At 40.5% G+C, this 16966-nt stretch overlaps 1 protein-coding gene across 10 annotated transcripts in view; it reads right to left on the bottom strand.

The window, feature by feature from the left end:
* Window positions 1–16966, bottom strand: part of JMJD1C (jumonji domain containing 1C) — a 331267-nt gene that overhangs the window by 65576 nt on the left and 248725 nt on the right. For 9 of the 10 annotated variants that reach the window (XR_004001175.1, XR_004001174.1, XM_030568494.1 and 6 more), the window contains one exon: window positions 4843–4948. Coding sequence is in view for 8 of the 10 variants with exons in the window: in XM_030568494.1 (XP_030424354.1) it covers window positions 4843–4948 (106 nt within the window). In the remaining 2 variants the exon portion in view is untranslated. Of the gene's footprint in view, window positions 1–4842; window positions 4949–7041; window positions 7135–16966 lie in introns of those variants that run through there. The other variant, XM_030568493.1, reaches the window with a different exon arrangement.

The following is a 16966-nucleotide window of genomic DNA, read 5'->3' as shown; positions in this document are numbered from 1 at the left end:
GGAGTGGGGAGAAGATGGAGCATACTCAGTCGCTTTGGTGGGATGGCACATGTGCATTTCATTCACAAAAGAAGCAGTAAGGGGATAGCACATAAGTAGGGATGGCGCACACACACTCTGATCAGCACTAAAGGCTGAGAGAGGCTTAAGTGAGGATGGAATCTTTGAAGATTTTAGCTGCTAAAATTGAAGTCTTTATTGAGCATGTGCAAACTGATTTTTTCAAAGGCTTATAACTAAACCTAAGCCTTTCAAAGCAAGAACTAACTTATGTAAAACACTAAAATATTGTTCATTCATTTCTGCCAGATTCTGTTACTCTTTTTTACATTTAGCTGAACCTTACTCTGGAATTAATTCCCACTAATTTTACTGAGAATACTCAGACAGAGGTATTACTCAACATAAGTAAGGGTAGCAGAATCTGGCCTTGTGGTTATAAAAAGAAAGATACTTGTTTATGTATGACATACTTAAGATACAATATTCAAAGAACATTTTACTATTTGTGGATTTAATATCAGATAGGCTAAAATCAGTGTTCCCTCTAACTTTTCCCACCCATGTGTGGAATTAATTTTATTATGTGCACCAATATGGAGGTGATGTGTAACACAGTAGCAGATGTTAGCAGATGACAAAACAAGGAATAATGTCTCAAGTTGAAGTAGGGGAGGTTTAGGTTGGATATTATGAAAAACTTTTTCACTAGAAGGGTGGTGAAGCACTGAAATGGGTTACGTAGGGAGGTGGTAGAATCTCCTTCCTTAGGAGTTTTTAAAGTCAGACTTGACAAAAGCTCTGGCTGGGATGATTTAATTGGGGACTGGTCCTGCTTTGAGCAGTGGGTTGGACTAGATGACCTCCTGAGGTCACTTCCAACCCTGATAATCTATGATTCATATTGGTGCACATATTGGTGCTGCATCTGAGGAAGTGGGTATTCACCCACGAAAGCTCATGCTCCAAAACGTCTGTTAGTCTATAAGGTGCCATAGGATTCTTTGCTGCTTTTACAGATCCAGACTAACATGGCTATCCCTCTGATACATAACATTCATGTGGTAGGGGTGGGGCCGAGAGGTTCAGAGTGTGGGAAGGGGCTCAGGGCTGGGGCAAAGGGTTGGGGTGCAGGGGTGTGTGCTCTGGGGTGGGGCTAGGGATGAGGGGCTCAGAGCTGGGGCAGAGGGTTGGAGTGCAGGGGTGTGAGGGTTCTGGCCAGGGGTGCAAGCTCTGAGGTGAGGCTGGGGATGAGGGGGTTGGGGTGCAGGAGGATGCTCCAGGGCTACAGTGGGGACAGAGACCTCCCCCTAGCTCTCTCCCCATGGCAGCTCCAGGGCTGAGGCTGCAGGATAGGCGCCCCTTTCCCCACCCAAGCAGGTCCAGGAGGGGTCTGGGTTTGGACCAGGGGAGGGGCACCGGGCCATGCGTGTGTCTGGTCTGGGCTGCCCCAGCTGAGTTTGGACCATAGCATTGTTTCAGCTGGCAGAGGAGTGCCCCAGCCGTGGCAGGTTGGGGGCCAGGCTAGTTTGGGGCTGGGAGAGAGGCGTCCCTCCCCAGGGCAGGTTCCTTGAGCACCTGCACGGTGCTAAATAGGCTGCTGCACAGCCGCACAACTTACAGGGAACTTATATTAAAATGTTCCTGTATTTACACTTGTAAACATTACTGTAATACATCTTGTTGCTCTATTAACAGTGTGTGGTCAAACTGGCCTTGAATGAACAAGTTATCTTGCTTGGTCTTATTAAGACACAGACTTTGATAGCCTGATGAAGAATGAAAGGCCACTTCACTCAGCAGGATAAAGATTCTACATTAGTTCACTTCTTCCAACATTTTTTTTGTGTGAGTTTCAGACGCTTGTTACCCCAACAATTTTTAGACAAGGAAGCAAAAGAAAGCAATACTAATATGTAGGGTTGTCGACTAATTGCAGTTAACTCATGTGATTAATTCAGAAAAATTAATAGTGATTAATTGCAGTTTTAATTGCACTGTTAAACAATACAATACTAATTGAAATTTATAAAATATTTTGGATATTTTTCTACCTTTTCAAATATATTGATTTCTACTGCGACAGAATACAAAGTGTACACTGCTCACTTTATATTTTTATTACAAATATTTGCACTATAAAATGATAAATAAAAACAGCATTTTTCAATTCACCTCATACAAGTACTGTAGTGAAACCTCTATTGTGAAAGTGCAACTTACAAATGTCGATTTTCACTGTTATATAACTACACTCAAAAACAAAACAATACAAAACTTGAGATCCTACAAGTCCACTCAGTCCTACTTCTTGTCCAGCTAATCACTAAGACAAACAAGTTTGTTTACATTTATGGGAGATAATTCTGCCCGCTTCTTTAGAATGTCATCAGAAAGTTAGAACAGGCGTTCGCATGGGACTTTTGTAGCCAGCATTCCAAGGCATTTACATGCCAGATATGCTAAACATTCGTATGCCCCTTCATGCTTTGGACACCATTCCAGAGGACATGCTTCCATGCTGATGACGCTCGTTAAAAAATAATGTGTTAATTAAATTTGCGATTGAACTCCTTGGGGGAGAATTGTATGTCCCCTGCTCCATGGCTTTACCTGCATTCTGCCATATATTTCATGTTATAGTAGTCTCGGATGATGATTCAGCACATTGTTCATTTTAAGAACACTTTCTCTGCAGATTTGACAAAACGCGAAGAAGGTACCAATGTGAGATTTCTAAAGATAGATGCAGCACTCGACCCAAGGTTTAAGAATCGGAAGTGCCTTCCAAAATCTGAGAGGGATGACATGTGGAGCATGCTTTTGAAATTCTTAAAAGAGCAACACTCCGCTGTGGAAACTACAGAACCCAAATCACCAAAAAAGAAAATCAACCTTCCCTTAAAATCATTCAGAGATTGAAGCTGGGACAGAACGCAATGTCTTGCTTTACTGGGTAGGCCCCATTGCTGGGAGCATTTGACACTAGTGCTCTGGAAACTGCATTGACTGTCCATTGGTCTCTGCACAAAGTTTAAGGTGCTGGCTATCACCTACAAAAGGGGTAAATGGCGTAGAACCTGGCTAACTGAGAAATGACCTCTCCCCATGCCACACCTCCACATCTGTGGTCAGCATAGGTACTTGAGCTAAAATCCCCTTCATTATAAAAAAAGAGGGGATTGAGGGCAAGGCCTTCTCTGTGAGAGATCTGAGGCTCTGGAACTTGCTCCAACCCTTGGCTGGTAACCGCCTGAACCTGATGACCTTCTGTGCATAATGCAAAAACATGTTTCATAGGGTTTTTGACAAGGGTAAGCTTCCTGGAATGAAGAAGGGGTGGAAAAGGAGCTTTTTGGTAGGGGACAGGCTAGCAGAGTTTCTTTTGAACAATTATTTTCATGATGTTAGTGTTTTGTTGTATTATGTGGTTGGGGTGCCTACAGCCTTCTATAGGTGTGTTTTTATTATATTCAAATAAAAACAAATAAGAAGAAAAAATACAGTTTTAGCTCCCTTTGCATTTGGCCCTAACTTGAGTTCATGCTACTCCCAATCCATTATCTTCTGCAAATTTAATCAGCACACTGTTAACTCCCTCTTCCAGATCACATAAAACTAAATCTAATACTGACCCTTGTGTCACCACACTAGATACTTCCTCCACAATTGAGGACATTGTCTATTTCAGTAGTCTTTGTTTGTCATCCATTAGCCAGCATATCATCCACGGAATAGCAATCATGTCTAAGCAAATCAAATTCAGCAAGCAAGAATATATAAAATGTTTTACTAAAATTCAGATATTAGACCTACTGTGTTCCCTTCAACCACTAATTTTGTCATTTTATCAAAGCAGCAATGAAGTTTGGCCTGATTTGTTCTTTAAAATTCTAGTTTGCTCATGCTCATACTTTAAATTCCGTTTGGTTGTTTTGCACATTTTGTCCTTCACAATTTGTGTCTTTATTTAACTAGAGATTTAGTTCTTGATCCTACAAACACTTACATGACAATAGGAAACGTATGCTACATTAGAATTATTTACTAGCAAAGTTGCTCCAAATAATCCCCTTCCCCTACTTCATGTCAGCTTTCACAAAACTTCCATTTTACGAACTAGAAAACCAACAACTTCATGGATTAGCATCAACTACAGGAATGGGGACTGAGAGTTACAAAACCTCAACTACTGAAAGCCACTTGTCAAAATCTCAGCAAGGCCCTCATACAGCACAAAATCAGAGTGTGTTTCAGATACAGTTACCACAATATAATAGTACCTGGTTGGAAAGAAGTGCAACTATAAATGGCAGGCCATTGCTATTGGAGCTGAGCAGTTCTAAGAAAAATCAATTGTACTTCTGACTAATACTTTGTTATCACAAAGAATGCTTCCTTCTTTAGAGCACATTACAGTGTCGACAAAAAAGAAAATGTGCTTATTGATTAAAGCACCATCACTAGTCTCAACACCAAAATCATGAATAAAACATCGAACATTCAATCCGATGGTATTATTAAACTGCTGCATAATTATTATAGGGTGTGAACCAAGGGTGTGTTTTTTTTTAAAACAACAACCTGTGCATGAACATTTATGCATATGCTTTTGAAAATCTGGGTGTATATTTATATCACAGCTTTTCTACCAATTGTGTTTTGATGTTTTAACAAACGATTTTCAAAAGGCCTACTTAGAAAAGTTGAACTATGGAAGATGTGCTATATCATAATACCACTTGGCATAAATGCCATCCAACCCAGTGTGTCAAAACAGCCCCCCCACACACACACACAAAAAGGGAAATACAAATAATACAAACACATTTCTCAAATTACCTTGCATAAAAATCTCCTGAACCTTTTGTTCCTTTACCCAGACTTTTACCTCCTCATGAAGCTGCGGGTTGTCCCTGAGAACTGGGTTTAGACTGTCTACGTCGTCCTAAAGTAGAGATTTTTAAAAGAACCATATGTTATGTTTATTCATAACATTCATGATGTTTTATTTTTCTAAACAAATTCCAAAGTACAATTTGAAACAAGACTGTAAAATGTATTGGTTCAATACAAATCCATGGGTCATTTTTAGAAAAATCTCATACGTGCAAGTTGTATTTGATAGTAGCAAGAGTGATTTCATGAGGAAACAAGTACACTGTATCCCATACATGATCAGACTTCCAAGCTATTAATAGGATCATACTGTCATAAATGAGGCCTTCCCTATAACCTAACGTTACCCTATAAAGAGTTCAGTGTTTACAAGAACACGGTAACATTTGTTTCAACAAAGTGGCGTTAAAATCAGAAGCCTGAAATGTCCAATTCATATTTTTTTTATACACACAGGCACACTGCAAGAGAGAATTTAAATATTTATACCAACAAATGCATGTGTATATGTAAGAAAAGAAAACTACTATTGCTAGTTTTTAATACTATACAGAGCCTGGTAAACTGTCTTGCATGAAATAAGACAGATTTCAGTTTTGGTCCAAACTCTCATGAATAAAGATTTTATTTTAAAACAAATTCTCTTTCCAATGTACATCTTTGAGTTAATCAGAAAGTATCTAGAAAAATAAATAAATTTTTGGTGGCATTGTCCTCACCAAGAGGCAGATCTAGACACAAATTAACGTTTTTGTTCTGTACTTAGAAACATGGTTATTCAGTCATGGGATCTACTACAACCTGTTGATTCACCTCTGGGCTCTGATATTTTTTTCTCTCTCTTTCAAAGCACAATTACTACTCCTGAATTTGAAATCAGTGGCAGGAGCCTTAGAGTAACCAGGAGGAACAGCAGCCATAGTTGATGTCTCTTTGAGAAGTACGTGGGCAGACCTTGGAAACAGTGAACAGAAAGTCATGTAGTTGTGTGAAGAGGCCCCCACAGAGAGAGAAAATAATGAGAGATCCTCAGCACATAGGTTATAAAATATTTTAACAATAATTGCCTTTTTTCCTTTTAGTGTCTGCTTGTTACCATTTAAAAGTGTTTGCCTTCAAAAGTGTTATCCTTAGAATGGGAGGAAGGATGTGTGAAGAACCTAATTAGAGGTCCAAAAGATGACACAGACTTGGAAAACTGAAAATCTGTCTCCCACCAACAGTTCTACTTAGGCGTCAACTCTTACCCCCTTGCCCTCACACATGGCTTACTCCTCTTGACATATTATACATCTCCAATTCATTAAACATGAGGTCACAGCAACAAAAAGCAAAGACAATATGTGAAACCTATATGAGAAAACCCCTTGTTGCCTAAGAGATCACCCAAAATATCTCCAAGTGTATTAATCCACAAAAAATAAAGTATATCTTGAGAAAATATCCTGAAAACTAGGGTTTTGACTGCACATACTTTCTGTTATGGCTTTCTCATATTTATATAAAAGAATCACATGAAAAGACACCTTTTAAAACAGAAAAGAGTACATTTGAACAAGTTCATTCAGATTTGTTACCCTTTAATAAAGACTGCTCTGCATACTGTCCTATAAGCATTTAATATAAAAAGTTATTCTCTACACAGCATTGATCATTACACACACACACACACACAATTAAAATAATTGGTCAATGGTCAATAAAAATCACTGTCAAGGCGAAATTCTAATTAGAGAATTTAAGCTCAGTATGTCAGGAAATTCAAAGTAATGGTTCCCACAACCACCATAACTCTATCCCCTTATGCATGTGTTGTACTTCCGTATATTCAGTTAAATGTATATGCCAAGTGGCTGAATTATGTTTTTTGTAGTCCATGTTATCTTTGAATTTCCTGATATTTTTGCATTCACCCAGTCATAGATTCAAATCTAATAACATGTTTTGGAGCGAAACACATTAGTGTTTCATTGCACCCTACAAGAAAGGCTAGTAGAGAGCACAAGAGGAAAGCCATCAGACCTGCAGCTTCCTCAATTCCTTTTTAAGATGGCATTGCAGGCAGTGCACTTGGTATGCAATTATCTGGTTTTACTTCTTAGCAATGTACTTTCCTAAAGAAAAAAATATAATCCCATTTACCCTATAAAGGTACTTCCTGTGATTGGATCAAGACAGCACAGATCCTGGATTCTTACTTCCTTCTTAGCTAGACTGACGACCAGTCAACTTGTAGAATATTCATGCCCTCTACAGTTCTTCTCTGCCAATTTCCGCAGTTTGAGTTCTTCTGTTCTGAAAGAAAATGTGTTAGTCTTGTTATCTCCCAATCCAAGATTAGTCTTCCCTCAGTCCTGGAACCCAAGAGTCCTCTGAGTGGATATCTGTGCTGGCTTGCCACTGTCACAAAAAGCAAATGATCATGTAAATGGGATTATAATTTGCCCTTCTGAGTTGACTACAGCAAAGTCTCGGCATTCTTAATACAGTAGCAGCATCTCATACAAGAGGAGGACTAGACTAAATATTGGCAAGAGAAAGTGCCCTAGGGCCACAGAAAGGAAGGGTGGGAATGGAGAGTATTCCCATGCTCACTATCTTTCCAGAAGACAGCTGCATAAAGTAGCATGGCCATAAGCAACCGGTGGATGAAGGCTGAATTAAGAACTCCCAGGTCATGTAAGGCTTTACAGAGCTCATCTGCTGTTACCACCTCTACCCCACCAAGATGTGGACACAGCTTTAGTGGAGTGGTTTTCTTCCTCTCTGAGCAAAAATTATTTGACTTATCTATTTGGCTCTTGGATTCAGATTCTGACTCACTGTGTGATGACACACTGCAAAGCTTTTAGGACTTTCCTACAATTTTTGAACAATGCAAGGGAGTCCATTTTCCTAAAAGATCTTAAGTAAATGTTCCAAATTCTTCTGAGAACATGAGTATACCTATGCCATTGTTTCTCCTTTCTTACAATGTGGTGGAGGAGGCTGGAATTGCAAGCTATACTGCCATAATTCCTATTTAACCAGGCCCCCTCCTGCTTCTCCCAGTAGCAGGAGTGGAAAGGTCAGGCACAGGAAGACTGCCAGACCACAGAATACGTTTGAGTGCTGAGACACACAGCACAAGAAACAAACAGTTTCTTTGTCCAAAAAAGCATTTCCAGGTTCCAAATACACAACAAGGCATCCAAGATAGTTGATAGGGAAGCTACAGATTACTTGTCCTGCTTCAGATACCTTGTGAGTCAGGAATCAAACTTAGAAACTTGAAGGTGACCCAAAGAGACAAAGGATCAAATTGTGCAGAGACCCCACAAAACAGCAATATTCTTTCAAGCGCCACCCACAAACCAAGTTCTGTCCCCCTCAGATACCAAAATGTGATTCTTCAGATTGTTCAGAATATAATGCAGTGCTCCATATCCTTACTGGACCCTTGAGCTTGACTCCCCAGTGGGTCTCAGATGCCCTGCTTCTTTCCTTCTTGATTTGGGAGACAGGAGAAAGGATATGAGGTGGAAGTGGTGATACTCACCCAACTGCCAGATACTTTTGGCACCAAAATAAGTTGTCATGTACAGTAGACTAAAAGATAGTCAAAACTTTCGTTAAATCTTTCCTCCAAAACACAAAACAGTGACTTTGTCTAAACAGAGATTTTCATGAAGTTTCCACTTATCAGAATACAGGATACTGGGCTAGTTGAACCATTAGTCAGACCCAGAATGGCCAGCCTTATGACATTTGAATTAACACCTCACTGAAATGAAGAGGGACTTTTTCACATTTCCAAGCTTTTCTTCACAATTGTAAGGGCTAGAGACTGATTTTGTTTTAAAATGAGAACTGCAACTCTGGAGCTCAAGATAGAAGCTCAGAGCAAATGGAGGAGTAGTATATATCCACATCACTGCCCAATTTGAGCCCCGCTTTGAGGGCTTTAAAACTCTCCAATTACTGTCAATTCTTCCTGTCTGACCAAGGAGGAGGGAAAATCCCATGGTCTGTGACACAAAAGACTCCGTAACGGAAAAACAGCCGAAGCTAAAATGTACTCTATACATCATAAGCACCTGAAAATATGGACTTAGAAGGTGCCTTCCTCAAATTACAGTGTTGCAACACAATGTTTAATGCATTAAAGACATTTTCTTTGTAACAATAAGAACTCATTTCAGCAGCAGTATTTCACCAAAAAAAGACTAAGTAGATTCTGCAGTCCTCACAGAGGTCAGCACCACATTAGTCTTTGCCATCTGTTGTTTAATTAACTACAGCTTCCTCTTGCTGCTTAGAGATTTTCAGATGATTTAAGACAGGAATTAAATAAAAACTGGTGTGTAACACACTTGAAAAATATGTTTACAATGTTATATTCACCAAGTGCTACACAAGAAAACAAGCATTTCCTAAATATTAACTTGTACATATTTATGTGATAACGAGGTCTCATCTGAATTCAGCAGTCAGCGAGCCAAATTCAACTCTGGTGATAATTTACATGAAGAGATGAATTTGTCCCACTGACTCCAGGTATAGTCGGAGTACAGACATATCAAATATTTCAAAAGCTTAAAGTTTCAGTCTCTGTTGATCAGATAAAAATTAGGGCTGTCGATTAATTGCAGTTAACTTATGTAAATAACTAAGAAAAATTAATCATGATTTAAAATTAATCGTGATTAATCGCAGTCTTAATTGCGCTGTTAAACAGTAGAATGCCAGTTTAAATTTATTAAATATTTTGGATGTTTTTCTACATTTTCATACATATTGTATTCTATGTTATAATTGAAATCAAAGGGTATATTTTTATTACAAATATTTGCACTGTAAAAATTATAAAGGAAATAGTATTTTTCAATTCACCTCATTCAAGACTGTAGGGCAATCTCTTTGTCACGAAAGTGCAACTTACCAAGGTAGATATTTTTGTTACATAACTGCACTCAAAACCAAAATAAATGTAAAACTTCAGAACCTACAAGTCCACTCAGTCCTACTTCTTGTTCGGCCAATCGCTATGACAAACAAGTTTGTTTACATTTACAGGAAATAATGCTGCCGCCTTCTTATTTATAATGTGACCAGAAATTGAGAACAGGCATTTGCATGGCACTTTTGTAGCCAGTATTGCAAGGTATTTACGTGCCAGATATGCTAAATATTTCTATGCCCCTTTGTGCTTCGGCCACCATTCCAGAGGATATGCTGATGACACTCGTTAACAAAATAATGCATTAATTAAATTTACGACTCAACTCTTTGGGGGAGAATTGTATGTCCCCTGCTTTGTTTTAAGGGCATTCTGCCATATATTTCATGTTATAGCTGTCTCGGATGATAACCCAGCACATGTTGTTCATTTTAGGAACACTTTCACTGCAGATTTGACAAAATGCAAAGAAGGTACCAACGTGAAATTTCTAAAGATAGATACAGCACTCAACCCAAGGTTTAAGAATCTGAAGTGCCTTCCAAAATCTGAGAGGGAACAAGATGTGGTGCATGCTTTCAGAAGTCTTAAAAGAGCAACACTCTGATGCGGAAACTACAGAACCTGAACCACCAAAATAGAAGATCAACTTTCTGCTGGTGGCATCTGATGCTGATGATGAAAATGAACATGAATCAGTCCACACTGCTTTGGATCATTATAGAGCAGAACCTGTCACCAGAATGGACGCATGTCCTCTGGAATTGTGGCTGAAGCATAAAGGTACATATGAATCTTTACCGCATCTCGCACATAAATATCTTGTGATGCTGGCTACGAAAGTGCTATGCGAATGCCTATTCTCACTTTCAGGTGACATTGTTAACAAGAAGCAGGCAGCATCATCTCCTGCAAATGTAAACAAACGTGTTTGTCTGAGCAACTGGCTGAACAAAAAGTAGGACTGAGTGGACTTGCAGGCTCTAAAATTTTACATTGTTTTATTTTTGAATGCAGGTTTTTATCTACATAATTCTAAATTTGTAAATTTAACATCCATGATAAAGAGATTGCACTACAGTACTTGTATTAGCTGAATTGAAAAGTACTATTTCTTTTGTTTTTTTACAGTACAAATACTTGTAATCAAAAATAAATATAAAGTGAGTACTGTACACTTTGTATTGTGTTGTAATTGAAATCAATATATTTGAAAATGTAGAAAACATCCAAAAATATTGAAATATATGGTATTTTATTATTGTTTTACAGTGCGATTAATTGCAATTAATTTTTTTAAATCGCTTGACAGCCCTAATAAAAATTCTTTGCATGTCAAAAATATTTTCTATCCAATGTTCTCTAGATCATATACCACCACTTACAAAAACTACTATCAACAATACACTTCACATTATTCAGTTTACACAACTAACTTACAGTGTTTAGTTTTACATGGTGTTATTATCACTATCCCTTATACATATGCATTACCTCAAGACACATGACAACAAAGGTTTTCTGAAGGAACACTGTATAGTTTTAACACAAGTTTAATAATAAACAATTATCTATATTATATATATTTTTTTCTCAAACCCTGACAGAGGTGTTTTCTTGCTATCTCAATGTCTGGAGTAAGTAAAGACCCAGGTAAAAATTAGCTGACTTAAAATCATTTGGGTAGAAACAGTTACTTATTTGCACAGGAATCATTTAAAGAATCTATAAGGGCTACAACTGCATCCTTAGATAAAGATGCCTGTCCAAACTGTCAAAGCTGTCTTCAGTCTCAGGAACTTATTGGATTTAAAGCTCTTTCTAGATTTTCAGAGGGCAATGGCAGCAACGAGTGTCATCTTTAATATTCAGATTGCTGAAAGCTTGCATCCTCTCCTCTTAGATGCAAACTGTCATCAAACATAACAGTTGGACTGGACAACAAGAAATTTTTAGCAGTGGGCCCCTCCTACAGAAAAAATCAAAGTGATCTCCTTCTCCCACCCTCCAAATTTCTACTGAGCCCTCAGCCTTTACAGAAGATGAACTCCTTTCCCTACTGCCCCGTTAGCTGAAACTCCACCTCCCTTCCCTTTTCTCCCTCCCTTTTGTCTTTGCTGGTTGGATGCTCCCCATCATCATCTTTTTTGATGGTTGTAACCCCTTGTGGAGAAAGAGAAAGGTGTTTGTTTTTTTTAAATGGATATTATCTGCACCTCAGTATACCTGCTTGATATTATCTTGCCTGACCGCATGGAATTAAATAAAAGGAGGCTGTTGGGGGATTGAGGGAACAAATGGGAAATGAAACAATGAAAGAGATATGGTAACACCAGAAAAAATACCAAGGGTCCTTAAGGAAACAATGGGGGAACTTAATTGGGGAATGTTCAGGTTGCTGCCATGCTAGCAACCTTTCTTCTTCTCAGGCCTGAGCCTAGGATCAAAGAGTATACTGAACCTAGAGTGGAAAGGGGGGTGGAGGTAAGAACAGGAAGCAGCAGCTGGAGAAGAGTCTCAAACAGACATTAAGAGAAGATAGAAGGAGCTGTCTGTATCTCCCAGATCAGGAGTAGAGTAGTCTGGACTGAGTGGAACTCACCCAAAACTTGCAAGGAAAGAATACATTTTAGCCTGATGAATATAAGCTTTTTTTTTTGTTTTATGCTTTTTCTCTGCTTGCTGTGCACCTCTGTGTGAATAAATAATATTTTATTTTAAAACAGCTGTTCTTGAGTCACTTTAAACAGCTGGTGGTCACAGACTCTTTAAGGAAAAGGGCTTAGAGGTGCCATAACCAGTTGTGCCCATTGTGTCATCACATTTGATAAACAGGGGGCCGTAGAACAGAGATCCAATCCAAGAGTGGCAAGATTCTGTGGTTCTACCCAGAGAGGTGTGAAGATAGTGAAACCTATCACCAGAGGGATGCATTCAAGAAGAACTAATGGGTCCAAAACACAGCTCACCCTGGAACTATGAGACTCCTCCTCCTGACTAAAGCAAGACTGAGAGGCTATCCTGGAGAAAAAAACATTTTAAAAATTCCTCACAGATACTATGACCATGAAGAGTATTTAAAGGCTTAGTCTTGACTAGGAGAAGTGCTCACGCTTAGGCAGGGCTTAATACATATGTTAGCTAAACTCAATCTAAACGATCTTTTTCCTACTGTAAAGTGTGTAATACCTCAGCTCCATTTTAGCTTAGCAGGAGCCTAGACTACAACTAAAATGTTTAAATCATGCTACAGGGCATTATATTGCATTTATGCTAGGGAAAAGGTCAAGTTTATGTTGGATTTAGCTAGCACATGGTAGCTAAGCCTGATCTAAGCTTGACCGTTTCTCCCTAGTTGAGACGAAGTAAAAGTATAAACAGGAAACAGAGCTTTGAGGGCATAAATGGAAGGTACAAAGAATTAGGTTCAGGCTTCAGGTGGAAAAGAAGTGCCTAACCAAGGGTCTGATCAGGTATGCAGCTTAAAGTTGACCACTAGAAAACGACAGTCAACAGAAAGCACAGAGATACTCTCTTCTGCACAGTACTATGTGCAGAGGCTTGAACCTAAAAAAGAGTATAAATGGATAGGCCTTCTTGCTGAAAATCATGATTCCAAGTACGGGAGCAGGGAAGAACTAATGACTTTACAGAGGCGTGTCAGAGTCATACTCTAGAAAGGGCTAAATTGTTTTATATTCATGGTCTGTGGTATAAATTTATGACTATATGCTATCCTCAGTAAAATAAAATTAATGTTGATATAAATGAGAAGTTTGCATAAAGATCAAGAGTTTAAGTATAAACTAAATTTTCCATTATTTGTTTAGTACTTTACTGTTATATTCAGTAACAGTGGAAAAAGGCTCCCATCACAATCACCATTACTTCTGCCCTTTATATCTCTCCTCCTGCATGTCTTGTCTCCTTCTTTCCCTCTCTGCATTTCCTTCTCTGAAGAAACTTCCAATTCCCATAACCATTGGCTTCACTCCCACTCCCCACTCCCTTCCCCCTTCCATCTGCTAAGATCAACAGTAGAGACGCACCCCCCGGGGTTATGCAAACTTGGCGTACGCAAATCCACACTTATGGAAAAAGTTCCGTAAGCTAGAAATAGGTTGGTTTTTCCCCCCTTTTCTTTTTTTTGGGTGTAATGGTCAGGTATGCGTTTCCGACTAATGCAAAATTTGAGTTATGCAAGGCGTTCCGGAACAGAATCCTTACATAAGTGAGGGAGAGTCTATAGTTAAATAATTAATGCTGATATATAACATGTTGTTAGACTTTCACGTTAACACCCATTGAGATTAATGGAGGAAGCCGGGGTGAGATTTATGCGTGCGCAGGGGTGTTTCATAAGTCTCAGTTATTATGTCATGTTCAGAACAGGCTCAGAAAGACTTAATTGCATTGATTTACACACAGGTCATGTTTGGAAGTGTAATTTCACAACTTTGAGGGGACCAGAAGTTTATTTGTTTAAAAATAAAAGCTTAGACTTTGCAGAATCTAAATAAGTTATGCAGGCCATAATTATGTGTGGGACAGATCCAGCCCATGGGCTGAGTACTTGCTACCATTTCATTACACAGATATCAAGAATAAAACATTTCTATATTATACCATAAAACACAGATATTTGCCTTCCTAAACCATACAAAAAATAAAATTCACTCAGGTGAAATATATTTATGGTGGAAAAACCAGTTAACCTTCTTTTTCGTAACTGTTGTTCTTTGAGATGTGTTGCTCATGTCCATTCCATTCTAGTTGTGCGCACACCTACATGCGTGGTCGGAGATTTTTGCCTTAGCGGTATTCGTAGGGTTTGCTGTGGTGCCCCTTGAGTGCAGCATTCATGTGTCAGTATATCAGGCGCTGCCAGCCCTATGCCTTCTCAGTTCCTTCTTGCCAGCAACTCCGACAGAAGAGCAGGAGGGCAGGTAATGGAATGGACATAAGCAACACATCTCAAAGAACAGTTTACAAAAAGGTAGGTTTTTTTTTCTTCAAGTGCTTGCTCATGTCGATTCCATTCTAGGTGACTCAGAAGCAGTGTTTATGAAGGTGAGCTTGGAGTTCACAGTCGTTTAGCTTGCAGCACTGCTCTGCCAAAGCCAGTATCATCTCAAGCCTGCTGGGTAAGCATAATGAGATGTGAACGTGTGGACAATCAGCTAGCAGCCCTACAGTCAAATCTCTTTTATTGGAACTTGAGCCAGGAAGGGCGCTGATGATACTGGCAGGAGCACGTTTGCCAGCTCATAGCAGTAGTGGATGCAGGCCATGATCCAGGACAAAATCCTTTGAGCAGACACTGGGAGACCCTTCATTCTGTTTGTCACTATAACGAACAACTGCATCAACTTACGGGACAGCTTTGTCCGATCTCTGTAGAAGGCCAGCACCCTCCTGACATCCAGGACATGCAGCCTGCATTCCTCATCTGATGTATGAGGCTTTGGAAAGAAGACAGGTAAGTATGTCGTGGCCAGTATGAAACTAGAAAAATATCTTGGGCAGAAATGCCAGGTGTGGTCACAGCTGGATCTTATCCTTCTAGAATACGGTATAGGGTGGTTCTGAAGTAAGCGCCCTGGTCTCAGACACCCTGCAGGCTGATGTTATCACTGCCAGGAACGAAACCTTCCAGGAGAGAGCAGAAAGCCAGAGGCTCGAAGGGAGGCCCCCTGAGTCTCGACAGCACAAAATTCAGGTCCCCGAGAGGGAGGGGATCCTGGACGTGCGGATAGAGACACGCCAGACCTTTCAAAAACCGGGCCATCATGTAGTGAGTGAAGACCAACCTGCCTTGAAACGGATAGTGGAAAGCTGAAAGGCGGCCAGGTGGACCCTGATCAATGACAGGGACAAACCTTGGAGTTTGAGGTTCAGAAGATTATCTAGGGTCTCCTGCAGCAGTGCCTGCTGAGCCCAGATATCCCATTCTGAGGCCCAGCACGTGAACCTTTTCCATTTGGCCAGGTAAGTTGCTTTGGTGGAGGATTTCCTGCTACTCAACAAGACCTGCTGAACTTGGGTGGAACATTCCTGTTCATCCGTGTTTTGCCATGCTGTCAAGTGTGGCACCGCCAGGTTTGGGTGCAGAAGGCTGCTGTGGTGCTGGGAAAGCAGATCCAGCTAGAGGGGCAGCTACCAAAAGCTCCAGCAGCATGCCAAACCGGTGCTGGTGAGGCCAGGCCAGGCCCATTAGGTTAACCTTCATCCTGTCCTGTTTCATCTTCACGAGGCCTCTCTGAACCAATGGAACTGGCGGGAAGGCGTACATCAGAGCCCCCGACCACGGGATGAGAAACACATTTGACAGAGAGCCCCCATACATCCCCTGGATCCAACAGAACACATGGCATTTCCTGTTCTGCCTGGACGCGAACAGGTCCACCTGGGGAGTCCCTCACCTCTGAAAGATCATACTGATCGCCTCTGGATGGAGCGACCATTCATGGTGAGATGAGAAGGTCCTGTTGAGGTGATCTGCTAATACATTTCTGATCCCGGGTAGGTGTGCGACTACCAGATGCACGAAAGTCCCAAAGGTGAAGAGCTTCTTGGCAAGGGGCCGACGACCTGGCTCCACCCTACCTGCTGATGTAATACATTGCGGTGGTATTGTCCATCAGGATCTTCACCACCTTACCGCTCAGGTGGGGCAAGAAAGCCTGGCAGGCCAGGCAAACTGCTCTGAACTCCCTGATGTTCATATGGCACGCCATGTTGTCCCACAACCAGTGGCCCTGCATCAGAGATAAGAATCAGTGACAGGACCGGGGCCGCAAAGAGGACTCTCTCCAACACTGACCTGGGGTCCAACCACCAATCCAGGGATGACTGGGTGCAACCCGATTTAGGCCATGTCCGTTGGGACAGTAGACGGATGCCAGTGACTCTTGCAGAGGCTGAATATGGAGTCAGGCATGACTGACGACATATGTGCATGCTTATGGTGAAATCTTCATCATTGGGGATTTTTAAGAGCAGGTTGGACAAACACTTGTCAGGGATGGTCTAGATACTACTTAGTCCTGCCTTGAGTGCAGAGGACTGAACTAGATCACCACTCAAGGTCCCTTCCAGTTCTATGATTCTATGTAGCCATGTGGCCCA

The sequence above is a fragment of the Gopherus evgoodei genome, chromosome 7, assembly GCF_007399415.2.
Source record: "Gopherus evgoodei ecotype Sinaloan lineage chromosome 7, rGopEvg1_v1.p, whole genome shotgun sequence".
NCBI lineage: Eukaryota > Metazoa > Chordata > Testudines > Testudinidae > Gopherus > Gopherus evgoodei.
Note: the sequence above shows the minus strand (reverse complement) of the source record. Positions and strands in the feature narration are given on the sequence as shown.